At 46.5% G+C, this 19,899-nt stretch overlaps 1 protein-coding gene across 1 annotated transcript in view; it reads left to right on the forward strand.

Moving 5' to 3' along the window:
• Positions 1 to 4,278: 4,278 nt before the first annotated feature.
• The window catches only part of ADAMTS9 (ADAM metallopeptidase with thrombospondin type 1 motif 9), a gene marked incomplete at both ends in the record, with an annotated part of 78,896 nt that continues 63,275 nt past the window's right edge, over positions 4,279 to 19,899 (forward strand). Inside the window, 4 exons of the mRNA XM_080350777.1 lie at positions 4,279 to 4,884; positions 6,151 to 6,313; positions 18,592 to 18,878; positions 19,808 to 19,891. Of these exons, the coding sequence (XP_080206903.1) occupies positions 4,279 to 4,884; positions 6,151 to 6,313; positions 18,592 to 18,878; positions 19,808 to 19,891 (1,140 nt within the window). The remainder of the gene's footprint in view (positions 4,885 to 6,150; positions 6,314 to 18,591; positions 18,879 to 19,807; positions 19,892 to 19,899) is intronic.

Below are 19,899 nucleotides of genomic sequence, written 5' to 3' on the forward strand. Positions count from 1 at the left end.
ATTGTTGAAAATATTCCTTAGAACAGAAGCCTTTACATGAGCAGAACAGCTTCCTAAACTGAGCAGTATCCCTGTGACCAGCACAGGCAGACGAGCAAGAGACTGAAACCCAGCCAGCTAGTGGTTGGCTGTTTGAAGGGAATGAAATCTTTCACTTTCTGACCACACAGATTAGACACGAGGAGAAAATGTTTACTGTCTTGGGTTATCTTGTGGCATTGAAGAGCAACCATCAAAGGGAAGCAGTCTGCCCTCTGGGAAATCATTGGGCAAGCGAGTGGATGCAGCAGATAAAGGAAGATGACACTGACCCAGAGAGGCCAAGTGGAAAAGAACAAAGATGAGTGACTGGGGCTTGCCCTCACCTATGAGGAAACGGAAATGGTAACGAGGGTGAAAAGCAGTGCAAAAAACACAGGAAATCTGGGCTCCTTGAGTGCATTCTTGAAGCAGCATTGCACTGCCTTAAATTACCCACTGAAGTTTTGCTGTTGTGATCAAGTTCTTGTTTCATAGTTTATAGAAGCAGCATTTGCAGCTCAACTTTTGCCGTATTTACGTAGGCAATATTCCCAGTGTTTTAAAGGGTTTTTCCATGGGTAGGTATGGGCTCTTAGAGGTTACTGTTGACAGGGTTAGGACTTGGAGTCTGCACAATTACCATGCCGTAAGTATTAACAGATCATTCCTAATAGGAAAGTTATTTGAATTTAAGATTGTAGCTTAGTTCCTCTAAACTCTGCATCATCTATTTACTTACACTAGCGCTTTCCATCTGCACTTTCTAATCTCCAGCTGTAAAGATTCAGATGCTACACAACGTACAACTCTGACGTATATCAATGGAAATGGCATTGTAAGTAGGTAATGCCATGTCCCTAGAACATGTTTAGTGCTGTTGAAAAGCCAGCATTTCGTCTCGGGAGCACATCAGTCCACTCCCAACTCTTCCTCATAAATGAAACCTTATTAGTCCCTCCATGGGTCAGCTCCCCTTTTCTGAAAGACTGGAGGGGTTTTGTTTCTTGCCTACCCTCATGTCTGTCCGTGCTAAGATTTCAGATCAGTGAACGATTCTGTGAGGATGCTCAAGACAACCTCGCTCCACTCAGCTCAGTGCCAAAAATGAAAAGGATCCAGCCCACCCAAGTCACAGGTATTTGCTGGCATTTCTCAGGCTGTGCCAGCTCCTGAGTATCTTCAACCACCCAGAGCCAAATTAACTGGCTACCAGGTAGAAAGCTAAGAAGAAAAAAAAAACCACCTACGAAAACTTTGTTGTTTTTTTTCATGTGTCAGTGAGCTGAACAGGAGCAAGGCAGCTCCCACCAGCACTGGACCCGGCACAAGAAGATGCTGAGGCTGGGAGTGGTGGGATGCAGGACTCTTGTGAAACAGGGACGGCGGCGGCTGCCCTGGGGCACTCTACAACCCAGATAAAACAGCAGCAGACCTGTTTCCCAATATCATCCTGATCGGAAAACGAGGAGATGAGTGAGGGTTGCGCCTCTCTCCCCCAGGACGTCGGCAAGACAAGCTCCACGTAAGCCTCCTTCCCTCCCCTCTGACTCAGCTCTAATGCTATGCTTAGCTTTTCACTCTCTCCTTCCTCAGGCATCTCTGTTCACTTTTCTCCACTCCTCCTTTGCTGACCAGCAGCTCGATATCGCTCAACACACCCAACTGCCAGTGCTGGATTGCCCAGGCACTCCCAGGACACTTGTCTGCACCCACCTGAGCTTGGGATACGGCTTCCCCTTCCCTGCCGCAACTTCTGGGGCCCTATCCCAAGCTCAGTCACCCCATATACCTCTCCCTGTGAAATCTGAAAGCTTTGGGGCACACGTGGGAGATTTGGGAAGGTACTGGAGGACTGTCATGGGTTTGGTAATGTACAGGGTGCTCCCATTATCTTGGCAGAGCTACACTGCAGCTCAGGAAGCAGATATTACTCCTGCTATGAGTTAAGTCAATTCATTTGATGACAAGATAGAGAAAAGCCCAAAGAATTGGAGCAAGGAAACACGTTTAGAGGGAAGGCTGGGTTGCTGTGCGATGATGTTACAAGATTCCCCTTTTTGTTCATCCAGCAGCTGAAGGATCTCAGTGGCTTTTCTGACTCAACCAGGACACAATTCAGAATAGGATGAGTGGGGATGTCACGCGCTTTTGTGCCGAGCCAGGAAGGGCCTTGCAAGCCAGGAGTTTGTGTGGCAGCCCCAGCAGGCTTTGCAGATTGAAGTTCTTTTAGAACAGTTTGGTCTTTCTCCCCTTCTGAGGATTTCCTTCTTAATGCGTGTGTGCATGAGCAAGCAATTAGGTGCTAGGATAGGAAGATGTTACTGTACAAGCCCTTTACAGCATTAAAAGAAAATCTGGTCCAGGTTTGCTCATAGACAGGTGAGTGCACAGAGATACAAGCACATTTGGTTATTGGGAAGAGCTGCTCCTGGCAGTAGATGACACCTTCCACAATAGGCATGTCACCACTCCTGTGCATCCCATGATGGAAGGAAGGAAACATCTCTGCTCCCCAGAACAACTGGGTGACCATCAGGCAACCATGGCTGTGCTCATGCCAGCCCTGAGGCTGGACACAATGGGAAGAATCAACACGGTTGCCAGCGCTGACTGCACACAAGGCAACTCAAGTCTGGAAGCAGCCCAGCTACGCCAAACCCTTGAAGCCAATATGGGTGAGTTATCTTATTGCAAGCATCTGAGACTTAAATTAAACATAGTTTATGAGTGTGGGCACAATGCCATGCTGGGAGGTTGTGCCATTAGGTCTTGCCCTAAAGGTGTATTGACATGGGTCTTCACCAACATGGAGATTCCTGCACCACACTCAGCTTTGCAAAGCTGCTGCTGAGGACCTGCCCAGCAACCCTGGCCAGCCAGCTGCAGTGTTAAAGACACATGGCTTTGCAGGTGATCCTTTGCTTATTTGACTTTTATATTCATTGTACAAAATTAATAATTTACTGCTAGTGGTTGAGGTTCATAGGGCTTCAGAAGTTAGTTTAAAAGAGCTGGGCGGTGCTATTTTGCCCAGTAGTGGATTCTGAATTGATTTTTTTTTTTAAGATTCCCTTTCGGTAGCGAATACTGATATTTCTGTTCTTTGTACAAAAATTGAGTGAAGAAAGTACAGAACTTTGAAATTTTCTATGGAAGTGAAAATTCAAACTTCCACCTAATTTCTTTTGCCTTACCTTACGGGCTTTAAATTTTATTGCATCTTTCCTCATTTTGGGAAAAAAAAAAGTCTTGGTTTGAGGAAAGGTAAAAGACAATACTTAATTACATTTAGCTGTAAAGTATGTCTTAATTTTGTATAGAAAACTTCCAAATTGTAAAGCCAAACAAAACAAACTCAGATAAGGAAATAATGTTTCTTTTCCTTCAGGCTACCTGAAGACTGAGCATCATAACTATAACTCTAAGCCTTGGTTTAAGCAGCTCCTGTCTGAGAAATGGAGATGCAAGCAACTGCTATCAGGAGGAGTCTTCAATTGTTGGTACACATCTTCGAGCTATTAAAAAAAAAAGAAAAAAACCAATTATGTAAGAAAACTCAGCTCTGTCACCCACCGGGAGGAAAGTGGCTCTTCCTCACGGGATGGGGCAGATCAGGCAGTTGCCAGTGCTGCTGTGCCTGGGACACTTCGCGTTTTTAAACCTACCTTGCGAAGCAGCCGGCGGGGAGCAGCTGCAGCCGCCCGGGCCGGGGGTCCAGGCTCCCCTCCGTCCAGCTACAGTGAGGACTTCTCTTGGCGAAAACCTGCGATTCCGGCGTTCCTCGGGAATGAAAGAAAGTGACATGTTGGAAGAGGAGGGGGGGGCGCGAGAGGAGGAAGGGCTGTCCCTGCTCCTGCAGGGCGGGATCTTTTCTCCTGCTTGATCTATGGATCCCGCCCCCTTAAATTGGTTCCCGGGAGCGCCCCGTCCACGAGCCCGACTAGGGGGAGAGCGGAAAGCGAGGGAGAGCAGGCGGGCGGGCGGCCGGCTGCCCCGTCCCGGCCCGTCGGTCCCGGCCCGTCGCCCCCGCGCACCATGCGCGGCCCCCGGCGCCCCTCGCCCCGCCGGCCCGCCCTCCCCTAACGCCACCCGGCTCCAGCGCCTGCCCCCGGCTGCGCACCGAGGGGGCGGGGAGGGGGGAGAAAGTGGGCAAAAAAAAAAAAAAAAGAAGAAGAAAAGGAGGAAGAAGAAGGAGCAAAAGAAGAGCCCGAGGAGAGTAGGGAAGGCTGCGTTCCTCCGAGGACAGCGCGCAGCACCATGCAGCTGGCGCCGCTGGCGCTGGCACTCACCACGCTCTTCATCGACGGCTTGAGGACAGGAGCAAGGAGGCAGAAGCTGCACCCCAGGCAAGGTAAGGGTGTGCTCGGGGAGGGCTGGGAGGGCGAACCTGGGGGCTGGTGGGCTGCCTTCCCCGGGGGGCTGGGGGGCTCGGCCTCCCCGCTCAGGGGCATGTGCTTCTCTTCCCTTGCAGCCAAGCTGCTGGAGAAACTCAGCGAGTACGAGATCGTGACTCCTACCCGGGTGAATGAGTTTGGCGAGCCCTTTCCCACCGATGTCCACTTCAGGCGGCGGCGGCGGAGCACCAGCGCTGGACCCGACTCCTGGACGGCCGCCGCCGCCGCTGCCTCCCCCAAGGCGCACTACAGGCTCTCCGCCTTCGGGCAGCAGTTCCTCTTCAACCTGACGGCTAGCTCGGCCTTCATCGCCCCGCTCTTCACCGTCAGCCTCCTGGGAGAGCCCGCCGCCGACCAGCGGCGCCTCTACGCCGAGGCGGCCGACGCCGACGTGAAGCACTGCTTCTACCGGGGGCACGTCAACGCCCGCCCGCGGCACACCGCCGTCATCAGCCTCTGCTCCGGGATGGTGAGACCCGCGTCCCGCTCCCGGCTCCGGCCCCACCGGGCGCCCAGCGGCGGCGCGCCGGGGCGGAAGCGGGGAGGAGGAGGAGGAGCAGGGCGAAGGGAGGGTGGGCAGAGGGATGGGGACGGCCCCTTCCCCCCGCCCTCCGGCTGCGGGATAGGGCTGCTCCGGCTCAGCCCGGTCTGGTGTTTCTCCCACCCTGCTTTTCTTATTCCGTCGGGTTCTGGCAGCGGAGTGAACCCCTCCTGCTCCGCGGGTTTTGGTGGAAAAACTGCCACCCAGTGGCACCCCGGGGGGGAGATCAGCGGGTGTAGACCCGGGACACGGACACCCTCCTCTTCCCGGGGTGCCGATGAGGGCTGCAAAGAGATGAGTGGGGGCTCCCCAGCAGCGCTGACCCCAGCGCCGTTCTGCAGCCCGGGCATAGGATGAGCAAAGACGAAGGCAGGCTGCCTGTTAGCTCCTCTTGCCATCCTGATGCCCTTCAGTGCAGGGGAATATTGGCAAAGTGATGAGCAGTGGCTCCCAGCAGGGCTGACCCTTCAGGCTGCCCTGGTGACTTTCTTCACCCCCGTGCCTGTCCTAGCTGCTCCTCTGCTGGTTTCTGTCTGGTCCAGGAGCTCCCCTGGGTGAAAGTGTTCACCCAGGCTAGTGCACATGTGTGTGGTTGGGCAGGACTTCCTTCCAGTTACTGGTCATACATCCCAGACTAGGATGACTACAGGATGTTCTTTTGTCTTGGTTATCTTTTATTTACTTGCTAAATCGTTACATTCATAGTTCTATGGAATTAGGAGTGTTGGTGTCTTCTCATAAGCAGGGATTTCACTGGCTGGACACCTCTCTCTGGTCCTTATGTCCGAGTTTAAAGCTTGTCTTGGGGAGAGCTGCTGTATGAAAACCAGTGCAATGTGATGGGGTTGCACTGAGGCCTCTAGCACACTGCAGCATCATCTCCCCCTGGGCAGGGGTGGCTTGGTAAATGTCACTTGCATAGAGATGAGGTCTGGCAGATGTGCCCCTCTCGTTCCCTTTCTATGGATTAATAACTTGCTTTCCTTAAGTTCCAGAGGGATGGCTGCAGGGAGCAGTGCAGTTGGGCATGGGTGTGATGGGAACTGGTGCTCCAGCCCATGCCTTCGCAGGAATGGCTGCAGAACTGGGCACTCACGCAAGTCCCTTGTTAACCACTCATTTTCTTGAGTAGTCCTGCCCCATGGTTTGTCATTACCCAAAGTTGACTGTTTGCCCCTCTCTGGTCTCTCTCAGCTAGGCACATTCAAATCTGATGATGGCGACTATTTCGTAGAACCGTTGCTATCGCTCGAAGAACAGGAATATGAAGAAGAGCACAATAAACCGCATCTAGTCTACCGACACCGAACATCTCCAACCAACTCTTCAGGGGACAGGCAGACTTGTGATACTCCAGGTACTCATTTTGTTACTGCTGTTGATTACCTGGCACTTATGGAAGGGAACAAATTTCCAGTAAAAAGCCAGTAGGTTTGTGTGGGGCAGAAGGGGTGTCAGTGGGACCCCTCTAGAAATGGTACCGCGTGTGCTAGGACTGGGCTCGCAGTGGTACTGCTGTCCTGGAGAAACATGATGTGCCTGTGCTTTCTAGTAATCGGTTATAAGGAAGTTGTGGTCAGGAAAAATATTATGGTTTCCATTTCATTCCTGCTGTAAGGCTGGCAAGAGATCCTTTGAGCTGTCTTTCCTTAAAATCCCATGAGCCGTTAAACCTTCTGTCTTCTCCTATGTGTAATTCTTAACCACCCTTACCTGTTTTGTTCTCTGTCTGAAATTCTCTTTCTGTCCTTTAAATGACAATCTTCTGCCTTAGTCTTGCTGTAGTCCTGGTCTTCCTTCCCCAAATCTGATTGTGAGTTGCAACATCTTATTTTTTTCTAGTGAAAATGAGAAGGTCCTAACACCAACTCTGACAGTTCTTCCCTTATTAATCACTTTTTCATGGTTCATTTTCAAAGGCTTTTTTTTTCCTCATGGCCCTTCCTCCACCAGCACTATCTTCCTGACCTCCTTGCTCCCTTTTTCTAGTCTTTGCACATATGAAAGAGCACAAGCCTTTTCATCTCCCCTTCACGTGCCTTGGTGAGCAATAGCCTTCCTCCTACTGTCCCTATTATCTGCAGTGGCCTCCTGCTGCTCTCTGCTTCGTTGACTTCCTGATTTTCACAACTAATCCTCTCCTTTGGCAGCAAATAACTAAATTCTGTCTGAAGAAGCTTATTCCTTCGGTCTCCTGTTTCACCTGCTGTTTTGCCCTCCTCCTTTGGCCTGCAGCTAGATCTACAGGAACTTTAAAGCCCAAACAGAGTAGACCTTGAGTGGCTTCCCTTGCGCAGGCTGTGAGCTGCTCATGTGCTGCAAAGCGGGTGGAGTTGCTCAGGGAGTAAAGGTACCACTGAAATAGAAGAGTGGTGCCAAACTTGGGCTTTATTGAGCATACGTGATTCATTTGACACCCATGACTGTGGACTGTGGCTGTGCTGTTGAGCTGTTGTTCTGGTCAGCTTGCACTGATCACGCAAAGCCAGAAGATGCTCTGTGACTAGCTAGGGCTGATGCACTAGCAATATGTGTTTCTTCTAGAAAACATGTGGATACATGTCCACGTGCAAACATACGTGCTGGGGGACAATGGTACCTCTCACAAGGCTGTCATTGTTTGTTCTTCCAAGGGTTGCTGCTGGACTATGCCATTCTGGTTTCTCTCTTCCAGCTGTTTCTGCTCCCTTCTTTGAGATCAGATGCAGGAGACTCAGAACAGTTGGAAAGAAACACGGAATCTGGCACATTGCATCAGTAGCCCTTGGAGGAACGGAGCAGCAGATCACAGGACTCATTGAAGCAAAGGTAGCCGGGAGGGCTCTCACATTCACTTGTGGACTTTACTCTGTGCCATTTTAACAGTCTGCTGTATTTCACCCCACTTACATGTATCACAGCCTCTATTTAGGGTATTATTCTTTTGGGTTATGATTCACAAGAATAATACCCTATCAACATTACCTACACGGTGTGTATTTCTTCTCTTTTCCAGTGTGTTTTGCTTCTTGCTTGTCTTTGTTTCCTTGCTCTTCTTAGTTACTTCATGTAGTGGAGAGAGTAGTTGTAGCTTCTCAAGTACAAGTTTAAGGGTTCCAAACAGGTATGACAGTCTTGCTTGTCCTCCTGTCCTCTCTATCTCTCCCTCTCTCTTTTACCACTGTCCAAATTTTTGATAGGGAATGATGCTTTGGTCATATGTGTTTGATGAACAAGCCTTGGTCACTTTGTTTAAGGAGCAAGTGCAGGGCAGTTTGGACTATGCTGAACCTTGGTGTTCCACCCTGGGATTACATCTAGTGGAGATGGTATCCCTCGTGTCTTTGGAGCAGCTCTTACTGGTTTGGATGGGGTGCATCTGTTGCTCCTACCAGAGAAAAGTGGTTTTGTGAGAGTTTGAGAGTTTGTTATAGCTGTAGGGTGTTGTGTCGATCCAGCCTTTTGTCAGAAGAACATGTGAAAAGATGCCTTTACATTGCAAGCTTCTGGCATGGACTGAAATTTGCTCGAAGAGGAAATTCATGCAAGGGAAATCTGCAGTAACCACCCTGCAGTGAGCAATGGAGCCTGTGTTGCCGGGCAGTGGTGCTATTAAGAATGGCTTTCTGATAGTCTTCTTCCTGGAAATGATTAATAAGCAACATACTGGTGAGCCCTTGCCGTGATGATGTAATTATAGACTTCTTGCAGTATCCAGGAAAAGTTTCCCTTGTGAGCTGACTGACAGATTGAGTAAAAGCTTTCATTTCCAGTGGTCTCCCTGGTGTTACTTTTCATTTTCAGTGTCCTCGGGTCAGCTTAGAAAAACAGGTAGTTGATTTTGTTAAGTTTTAATTAGCAGTTTCTGATGACAGTTGTAGGTCCTCTGACATACGAGATACTCTGCAGATGTTCTGAAAAAAAGATCTCTCTCCTCAGAACACTGATGGATATCAAATGCAATCTGTGCTCTGCATATGAACTTTCATAGCCCAACACCCAGGTCTCCTGGCAGTGCACTTCAGCCGTCTGGTGTATAGCTCAACTGCTGCAATAAAAACTTTTGACAAAGTTTTCCTTGGGGTAATGGGTTAATGTAGTTTCAGTCATAGGAAATGGTGCAATTTCTCCTCATTCCCTTCTTTTAGTTAGTACCATGAATCAATTTGTCATCTGGTCGAGGATCTGGCAGAGTAATTAGTTGTGTTTTACTGAATAGCCCTGATGGGATGAAGACTTGGCCAGGCTCACGGCGTGATGTCACTAGGTGCAGCACCGCTACCACCCATCGCTTCACGATAGCAAGCTCTTCCGATCCAAATTATTAAATATCCGCTTTTTTGAGGTGGAGGAGGAAGAGAAAAGAAATTCTGATCCTAAAAAAAGAAAAAAAAGGAAGTGGCTCATTGCGAAGCTGGAAAGTGGAGCTTTCCTGCGCCCTGCAGAGGAACAATATGACTCCGATGATAAAAGGCACGGAGCTGCATCCTGCGGCACCGTGGGGAGCTGTGTCCACCGTGCTGGCTGGTTTCGGGAGGCCGGCAGCAGCTCTCCCATACCCCCACCAGTCTGACCTCTCGCCAGTAGCAGACCAGCAAGCCCTCCCTAGCAGTTTCGCTGTGAAACCCCAAAGGTTTGGTCTCGGAGAGACATCCAGCTCCAGATGCCAACAGGGCAGTGCCTCTGGTCATTATCTAAGTAAAGCACTTAAGGCTACCTCTTGCTCTGCATCTCATGTCCCTTTCTGCTGCCTCTCCTTTTTCTCACGTTTCCCATGCTTTTTGTTGTTGATATGATATGTTGTATGATATGTTGATATGTATGTATTGATATACATACATTTTTGTTCATTGGCTTCCCTCGTGCTCTTCCAGTTTTGTTGGGTTTTGTGATAGCTTTAGACTTTTACTGGATCTTACCCAGTCATTTTGCCTGTTGGCCACTCCTTTTTCTGAGGCAGATGTGACCTCTACCTATCTGGTGTCACTGAGCCACAATTGCCCTGTGGTCATGAGTAATAAATGCAAGAGTTGGTGTTTCTCATCTCCCCACATCTGCTCCATGCTCAGCTATTTCATTGCTTCAAACTTTGCAAATTCCTTGCAGCTTGTACTGTGACTTAGTGAACTCTTTTGGGCAGCTCGTTCTTTGTTCCCACTGTGTTCACTTTGCTCTCCACATCTGTGTTTTCTGTTTCCTTCTCAGCTTCGTTAGTTAAATACCTCCCTGATCCTGTCTCATTTTTCATAATGCATTTATATTCAAGACTCATCTGTGGCTGGGATGAGTAAATCAAGGACCAAATATATAGGGAGTGCTGGCTGTTCCAGACTGATCAGCTATGCCCATCCTGAGGCTGGTGTTAGACACAGGCTCTGGAACTGCCTGTGAGGATCTTGCACAAAGTCCTGGCTCCTTAATGAGAGCCCTTAAAGTGGGAATATCCACCACGGGCAAAACTCCTCATGCAGAAGCAGCAATAACACTCTGATGGTGCCAAGCTAGTAGGAAGATGATTAGAGCTTTTTCTGTTTCTGGAAGAGAGCCAGGGGGCTGTAGCCAGCAAAGAAGCCTTCCAGCAATTCGCGCTGCGGTGGTGAGATTTTTGGAAGCGGTCTCAGATGAGTACAGAATGGAGCAGATGTTACCTGTGCAGAGCTGGCGCTGTCCCCACCTGCTGCCAGCAGAGATGGGAGAGCCCGGTGACTTGGCTGCTGAGGTTGCTTTCCAAAAACCACCAAGCATTTACCAGCACAAGTGGCTACTGGGCACAGCCTGGAGGCTTAGCATGTCCCAGTACCTGCCAGAAATGGACGCAAAAGGGTCTCAAATTTGCAACAAGGTATTGCGTTGCAAAGCGTTAAAGCAGTTTGGCTGCTGGGGAGGCAGCATGTGTGTAGCCAGACACAGCAGCTTCAAAAAGGCAAGGCCCATGTGCTCATCCAGGTGAGGAGGGGAAGAGCAGCTGAGTGTGTGTGTAAGTTTTGCTGAGAAAGTTGCTGTAATAACCGCAAGATGAATTGGCAGCGTGAACCAAGTCTTTCCACTGAGCTAGCGTGACACAGGCATAATCAGTAATATGTCACTGATTTTTCAGTTGCATTAATGAGTAATTTGTAATAGATTACCCTTTCATAGTAACTTTAACAACCCTTCCCACTGAACGTGACACTGGGGAGTCACCAGAGCAGAGGTGTGCTGCTGTGTGTCTTGAGCAAGCAAATGCCTGGTGCTGCCAGCAGAATGATCGCAATCTCTTTTCTGTGTGATAATTACCACCAGCCTGCTCAGCCCTTACAGATGGTTGTCATCTCTCTCCCCAAATACCACCTGGCTATACAGGAAGTTATTGCTGGAGCCATGACACAAGCGGGAGATGGTCCTGCTACTGTGTTCTCACGTGCTTGGGAAGGGTTGGCTGGGTTGAGATTGCCAGGGTGGGGATTTGTTAATGTGTCATTAGTGTCATGACTGGGGAGGTGACCTGGGGGGAAAGTATTGAGAGTCTGGCACCGTGGCTGAAGCCTGACTTTGTCCTTTCCCATGTAATGTGGCCTCTTGTTAGTGCAAGGTGGGTAATGGGCGCTTGATCCTACCTGAGCTGTGGTTTGAGGTATATGCCCAGTGTTAGACATGGCAATGGTGAGGAACAGGGCCAAACAGGCCAGAGGTGAAGAATTTCATACTTACTCTACAGACCATTTATATGTGTTATGTTCTTGTTTTATAGCAGTTTTGAGGCAGAAACTTTGAAAGCCTTTTCCTCAGGGCTTGATGTTTGTACTCTTGTGAGTGGTTCATGGTGAAATTCCAGATGTCTTGCAGTCAAGCTATTGGTCTGGAGCTGCGTTGTATTATTTTTGCTGTTCCTTTTGGACTGTCTTGCTTCCAACCATGACCTTGTTTTGGTTTTCAAGTCCTTCATCCAGCAGAATTTCTCATTCTAGGTGTCTGGTTTCCAGGCAGGTTTTCAGGCAAATTGTGTCCTGCTGGGTCTCACGTAACTGTGGAGTTGCAGAAGATCTGCAGGGAGGTTTTCCTAAGCCTTTGCTTCCAGGTTGAGCAATCCTTGAGGTCTTTCAAAAGTCTGTTTAAGCTGTCAGCTTTGGTTTTGGCCTCAGGGTAAAACATCGGCTTCATTCTTTCCCTCAGAAAGTTCCTTGTTTTAAGGAAGTGAGTTGTAATTTATAGTCATATAGTAATTATTTCAGGTTTCCTTCCCTCCCAAAAACAGCAAACGAGAGAGTTACGTCACAAGTACCATATGCTAATGTAATTAATTCTATTTCTGGCTTCCTATTGAGGTAATAGCACAGTAACAGCCAACTAGAACTTGGTCAGATGGGCCTGGGATGTCAAACACAAGTTTTTCCCATACTGAGTTGGGGAAGGGATCAGGCTGTAATGTTTGTGATATGTTACTGTGGTACTGGCAAGAGAAATAGGGTATTGGACTGACTTCAGGTAAAAAAAATGATCACAGCAAATGATACAGGTCCTATAACCACAGTTTTGTGTGACAATTTCTCGATGTGAGTTGTAAGCAAGGTGCACACATTTTGTTGTTGTTACTCTTAGTATTGAAAATGTATCAAGCATCCATTGGGCAAGAAAGTTTATTTCCCTAATGGTGGAAGATCAAGATTGTGTCTAAACAAATTATTGTTGATTTGTTATTGCTTTGCAGCTTAGACATGATAAAGGAACATAGTGAAATTATTCTTCTGGAATCAAAATGGATGTACTTGTAATTTTGCATCTACTTTTACATCATCTATGTGGATATCTGGTGAAGGGCAGGTGGGAGAAGCAGGGAGGTATGAACCTTGGTATTTTCCATCTGTATCCCATGACATATGCTACTGAAAATAAACAAGCTGACTATTCTGTGACTTCTCTTCCCACATGCTTGTATTGTCATTACCAGCATCCCTGTGGCCAATTGCAAAGCAAAGCTTCTTTCTTATGGGATTTTTTCTTATCTTCTGCTCTCAGTCCAGAGATGCGGTGATCTCAGTGTTGTCTTTGTTGGCCTAGTACCTCATAGGTACCACTAGACATGAGGGCAGATAACATGTTGATGTACTTGTGACTTATGCACTGAAAAATTGTATTAAGAGCAAGAAAACAGGCACATGGCCTTGGGTGCTGAGGTGGATTGCAAGGCAGGGATCAGGTTCAGCAGATGCAGGTTCAGAGCTCTGCAGGTAAACAGGTTCAGTTTGCCCTGGCAGTGCAGAAGGCAGCAGCTCTGCCTCTTTTCCTGACATGCTGAAATGTTGCCGGTGTGTGTCAGTGTACCTGTGGTATATTCATACTGGTTTGACCCACAGCGTGGTTCAGATGTGTGTCTGCTCATAGGTGAAACACTGGGATGTACTTCAGCGAACTGCCCAGCCTTTTGCAGTGTCAGGATGGTTCTCAAAGGTATTTGACCGTGGGTTTTTTAGTTATTCTACAGGGCTAGTTTATTTTTCTTTCTGAACCTGTAGATTATGGAAATGGTATCAGTGATTTTTGAGCACTGTAACTTTGTGTCAGCCATACCTTAAACCTTTTGTAGCAATTCAGTGGTGCTTTTTGTGCCTTGTGGTTATGAGCTACAGTTATTCAGTTATTTTGTCTCTAAGATGATCTTGAATCATTTTCTGCCACATGCTCAGCTCACATATTACTATCTGTTTTCTAAAAGAGGCAATTTATTGTTTTGTTCACTAGTCTGGTTCCTGTCTACTGTGCACAATTGATAGCTTTCACGTGCAACTTTTTACCTTAGGCAGAAAAAAATTCTTTAAAGCTGGAATGTATTCTCTCATACATCATCAGGGAAGGAAGCATCCAGAGTATGTGTGGTCTTTGGTGTTTGCATGGTATATAACCAGAGAATATTTTCTTCCTAAGGGAAGCTGATTGGTACTAACTGCAAGTCCGTGGTTTTTAAGTGTTCGGGTTCAAGCAGTAGGAAGAAAGGCAGGATCACCTCAAAAACATAGGTGGGTTCAGCATTGCCTTGAGCTTTGACTCCTCCAAGGATGGAGTCTCCATAGCCAAAGCCACCAGGCTGCAGCGGTGGAACTCCTGATCTTGATATCAGTGGTGCTTCATGCTGGTCTAAACTGCCCATGGCTCTATAGAATTGCTTTCTGGCCTTGCAGTATTTTCTGATATTACAAACACAACTCCCAGGCTCTGTGCTTCAGCTGACTTCAGCAGCAGCTGCTCCTGGACATGGACCTTTCTGAGGATCTGAACATTGCTCCAGCTGGGCATCTAGGAAGCTACTTAGTAAAGCATATGTGCAAAATTCAAAGTGGAGGAAGGCAAGAAAATTAACAAGCAGGTGTGCCTGGGTCATGAGGGTTTATGATCCGTTCACATAAATATTTCTCTTAGTAGCAAAGGAAACTTTTTTGTAGAAACCAAATATTTTGGGAGTCGAGGGAGGCAGGTCACACTCTGACTGACTGCCTGGAGGGAGCTCAACTGCCTTTGGATCTGCTTTATGGAGGTGTGTAATAAACAACTAACTTCTAAACAATAGTTTTCTCATCTATGCAGCTGGGTCAGAGCAGGTCTGGGAATGTCATGGGCCCACCACTGAGGAGCAAAGTTTCTGTTAAAAATCCTAGGTCACACATTGAAAAAACATATGATGGTAAGTTGGTTTGAAAGGACCATGCTCCTTTTCTAGCAGGGAGAGGTTGTTAATGTTATTAGCTTGAGAAATAGGTTAATTTTTCTGTGTGTTTTTTGTTGTTTTTTTTTTCTCTCCTTTCTCCCCTGCTATGTGCAGCTCTCATGAACTTGGAGCTGAACTGGAATTGCTTGCATTGTCACATGTCTTATTTAATTATGCAAGTTGCTTTCTATTCTAAGGACAAGTTAATGTAGAAATGGAAAATATTAGAACTGTTAGGATAAGCAATTGCTCTTTCTTTTAATTTTTGCTTTTAGCGTAACAGTAGCTACTATTCCCAAAGCAGTCCCTGGCTCTGCCCTGTCACCCTTTCATGGAGGCAAAGCACTTGCGCAGGGCCAGAGTCTCCCCTGCCTTCTCCCTTGGGATAGATCCAAAGTCCAATAATCAGCAGGAATCATCCATGAATCAGCTCAATGGGCTCTGGGCAGAAGCTTCTTGTGTAAGCAAAAATAAATGGCACGGGTGGGAAGATGCCATCAGGAAGGAACATCCCTGTCACAGGACTGGGTCTCCTTTTAAGTCCCACATAATGAAGAAGAAACTAAGGAAAAAAAATGAACATACGCCTCCAGGTCTGTCTAAAGACAGTGCAAATACCATAGACTGTCTTATTAAAGCAAGTAGTGAAACAGACATTATTCCAGCAGTCTTTTAGCCACCTCTTAAATGAATATTAACTGTTGAGTAGGTGCATAGGCTTGCCTTAGAGATGAATTATTGATCTGTAGTTGGCGTAAAGTGTTTGTCTACTCATTGGGGTTTGTTTTCTCTGCAAATTAAAGAAAATATTTTGTTACTTAAACCCATCCAATTACTGCCATATGTAGGTAGATGTTTTTCAGGTCACTTGCAGTGATTGAGAGCTCGCCAAGCAAACCATTTTCCTTCCTGATTTCTGTTAATATGTTAACACAATAGGGGAAAGGGGAAAAAAAAAAAAAGCAAAACCAGGTGGAAAAATATCACACTTTTGTTTTGGTGGTGTGTGTGGCAGTAGGAAGCTGCTGCTGTAAAACTGCAGTTTTCTTATGTAATGTGAGAGATTTTCACTTCTGCTTGATTAAACAGCTGTATGCTGCGCCAGGCAGTAAGAGCATTTCTGTTGTGGCCATCATGATGGAGCGAGATATCACCAGCATCAGGCACAGGGAGTACTGGCACTGCCTGTGTGCAACTCCCATTAAGGCTGGGAGTGGATTTTATGGATGGGTTGAGAGCAGTGCACTGCCATTAGTGTTTAATTTTTTACAGGTGAATGTGCGCCATCTCTGAGCGTAGTTATATGGAAGAAAGATGAGTGAAGATAACAGTTCACTACTATCAAAGTCCAGGAGTGGCTTTACATGCAAAGCATCCCCAGTCGTTTGTGTTTGGTTTTACAGTAACTAGGCTGGCAAACATACTATACGTGACTTGTCCAGATAGTGTGCTGTAAGTGTCGGGGTGACTTCATACCTGGAAAAAAATCTTGGTTTTTGAAGGGGTGATGGGGCTGACTGATTTGTGTGCCGGATAGGGGAAGTACACTGATACTGTATCGACACTTGGCAGTGTTAGGTTAATGATTTGACTCGATGATTTTAAGGGTCTTTTCCAACCTGAATGAGTCTGTGATTCTGTGACAACATTCCAGATATCTGCAACAGAAAGAAAGGTCATTTTTCCTCTGTGCTGAGCATACTTGGCTGCAGCGGGCTCTGGTTCTCCTGTGTGCTGTGTCAGGTTGGAGCTCTTGGAAACAGACCTGGCATTTCACGTGGGATCTCTCTGGTTTTGCGGAAGGGTTTTTTGTGGGTTTTAATGTTTGTTTATTTGCTTTTTGGTTTGGGATTTTTGTTGTTGTTGTTTGTGGTTTTGTTTGGATTTTGTCTGTTTGTTGTTGGTTGGTTAGTTGGGTTTTTTTTGGCTTCTTGCTTGTTTGGTTTGGAGGGTTTTGTTTGGTTGGTTTTTTACCTGCAGGATTTCAGTGCAAGCCTGCTGAATATCAGTTAATTTCTTTTAAACATCCTTTATAACAGGTGCCTCTTCAAATAATCCTTTGCACTTCCAACTTCTTTTGCCATCTAACCTCCCTCTGTCAGACTGGCCGGAGGAGAAGACATCTGGGCCCCGTGGTCCCATCTGGGGCTCTGGGAGCTACTGCAGTGGATGATGAAGAGCTGTGCCTTTGCACAGCAGCCTTGCCTTCAGCCTCACTTGAGCCTTGCTGAGCATCTCGCCATCCTTAATGCATTTTTCCCTGAGCACCTGCTTCTTTTGGATGTTAGTTATTAAAAGGGAAATTTAAGTGACTGGCAGAGGGTGCAGAGAGGAGGGGAGATGGCTGAAGGGCTGAGGTTAGCACGTTCTGCTCAGTCTGGTCTTCTTCTCACCTTTAAGTTATTTGTATGCAGAGTTGGCTTCCTGCACTGATTGGCACCGAGCGAGTCGGGATAATGTCACGGTTGCCCACGAAGCCGTGCCAGCGTGAGAGCACAACCTTGCCAAGCCAAGGGCATTGATTAGTGTGGAGGAACTAGGGCAATCCAATTATAACCACAAATGCTATTGGCTTTCTCGAATTCTTACTCAAATAACTGCGGACTCTCTGCTGTATTAAGGTGGTCTGGACTATATCGAGAAAGGGCAATTCATAGGACTTAGTGCAGAGTAAACAGGATTTAATTCTTAAATGCTCTATTGCCTATTTACACATAGGGCAAAAGGATAGTATTTTTCAGATAAGTAGAAGCCAGCTGACCCCCTTTGCCTGCCTCAATATTAGAGAGTGTATTTATATTTCTTTTTTTTGGAAATTATTACAAAATATCCTAAAAGGGAAACTGCACAGGAAAAAGAGCCAAGAAGTTTCCTATCATTTCAATCTTGTCTGAGCATTGAATATTCCTTTGTTCCTTACTATTATGCTTCCTCTAACCTACTCAGTGGGTCAGATAAGGAAATGTGATATTTTTCACCACCGTGATGAAATTAAACCAAAGCTACAAAAGAGCTATGAGGGTTGTAGCCTGGAGTCTTAGATGAGTAGTTCAGATCTGGCTTTATATTAAATGCAGAAGCAAACAGTCTCTCATGGATGAATCACATTCAATTAAGTACTTCCTACGATGAACTGATTAAAAATTAAGTGGCATCAAATAAGACTGATTTTGCTCTTACATTTAAATAATGCTATAATTACATACTAATCAGATGGTAAATCTTAATTGTACATGTTCCATATGTTTCAGTTGCCTATTCTCCCTCTTCACTTTGTCGTCTTTGTATCAGCATGGAGTATATTTTCAGGCTGCTTTTATGTTTGGCCTAATTGAATATCAAAAGCAGTATATGTGAAACTTCCTGAATTCTATTCTTTAGCCAGTGGCAGCTGTGCTATTAGATGACCTTTACCATTCCCGTAGCACAGAATAATAAAGGGAGGGGGGAAATTGAAGCCCAGCCATGTTATTGTTAGAGACAGAAATAAATCATATATAATTGCTTTGCTATGAAGGCCAAATCCTGCCGTCCTTCATGCCTCAGTTAGAAATACAGGATTTGAACCTTTGTTTCCTGTGGTTTCCTGGCCACCTTGGACGTGCCCAGAATCCTCACGCTGCTGCCGTGGTGGCTAATTACCATCGCCGGGCTCACGTCACATTGAACTGAACTGCAGCCCCAGCTCCATCCCTCCTGCGCAAGGGAGACGGCTCTGCTGCAGGAAAGCCTTTACAGGAACATCTGCCTTTAGTCGCCATTGGCTTCTGTAAGGTTACTTTAAGAAAAACGTCATATGTTGGGTTACATGGTGGGCTTCCACAGAGTGCTTCTGTTCTGGTTAGCTGTTTGGAACAAGCCTCCTAGAACCTGTCATTGAAATAAACAGCCGTCTTGATGTAATGTGCATGTGGCATTAACTTTATTCACACCAGAATGTGTTATACTTCATGTTTTCGTCTGCTTTTAAATCATAGATCATGAACACAGTCACAAAAAGAACAAGCGGAAACACTGGAGAAGACAGTGGGCAGAAAGCAGCATATTGTCTGATGTGGAGATGTTGAAGCACAGCCTGGAAGTGAATTCATTTTCTGCGGATCGCAACAAGACTGGGAACATCACTGAACAGAAGAGCCACAAACGGACAAAGCGTTTTCTCTCCTACCCTCGTTTTGTGGAAGTGATGGTGGTGGCTGACAGCAGGATGGTCGCCTACCATGGAGCTAATCTGCAGCACTATGTTTTAACGTTAATGTCAATAGTGAGTATTCAACTAGGGGGAGTAGATTCACTCATAAATCATTTTCTAGTAGTCACAGAGCCCCATTTCTGCTGTGTTCATATGCAATACCATCAGTTTGCCTCAGCCAGGCATAGATATAATGCTGAGATTAATGTAAAGTTCGGTAAAACTTGGCTGGGGAGCACTGGCTGGAATCTTCTTCCTTCCCATACCCATCATGTTTCCTATCCCTTCCCACACCTCTCCCTTTCAGATTTCTGAACCCCAGGCAGCACAACAAAGATCACTGGCCCTTTAGTCTACATGCTGTGCTCTTTATTTAAGCCCATGTGAAACAGCAACTGAATTAAAAAGGTACTTTGAGGACTGTGCCTTCCAAGGAACTGGTGCTAGTAGGTGTTGCAGTTGCAAGGGAAAGGAGTCTGCGGTCACCTTGATCCTTAACATCGTGCTGGGGTTGGCTTCCCAGGCTGAGGACAAGTATTTTGGTAGCTGCTGGGAATAGGATGCAGTAGTGCAGCCTCTAAACAGGCAGTTTTGTAGGTGCAGAGTGAGTGGAAGTAAGTATCCAACGTAGTGGTGTCATTGGAATGATTTTCATCCTATTAGAGGGTGGAAGTGCAGTTACCAAATAAGGCACTTGAGAAAATAAGTTGCTTTTAACAATCTTAGTCAGTGGTTGTATCTCAGAGCAGAATGATCCTGTAATTTGGTGAAATGTGTGTTAAAGCAAAAGGAAATGTTTGGTTTCTGCAATACCAGCAGACTTGTTTCATTCTAAAATTGTGCTTCTGGCACGAGGTCTCTCCAAGTAGCGTCAAAGCACAGAGTGGGGCAGAAGGGCAGCTCAGGAGAACAACAGCTGCAAAACTGAAAACGTGTGTGTTGTCTTAATTGTTTGTTTCCTTGAATGTTAGCAATAATTCTGAATATTTTTTTTTAAACAGGTGGCTTCTATTTACAGAGACCCAAGCATTGGAAATTTAATTAATATTGTTATTGTGAAATTGGTCGTGATACATAATGAACAGGTAATGGA

Source organism: Nesoenas mayeri (genome assembly GCF_963082525.1).
Source record: "Nesoenas mayeri genome assembly, chromosome: 10".
Taxonomy (NCBI): domain Eukaryota; kingdom Metazoa; phylum Chordata; class Aves; order Columbiformes; family Columbidae; genus Nesoenas; species Nesoenas mayeri.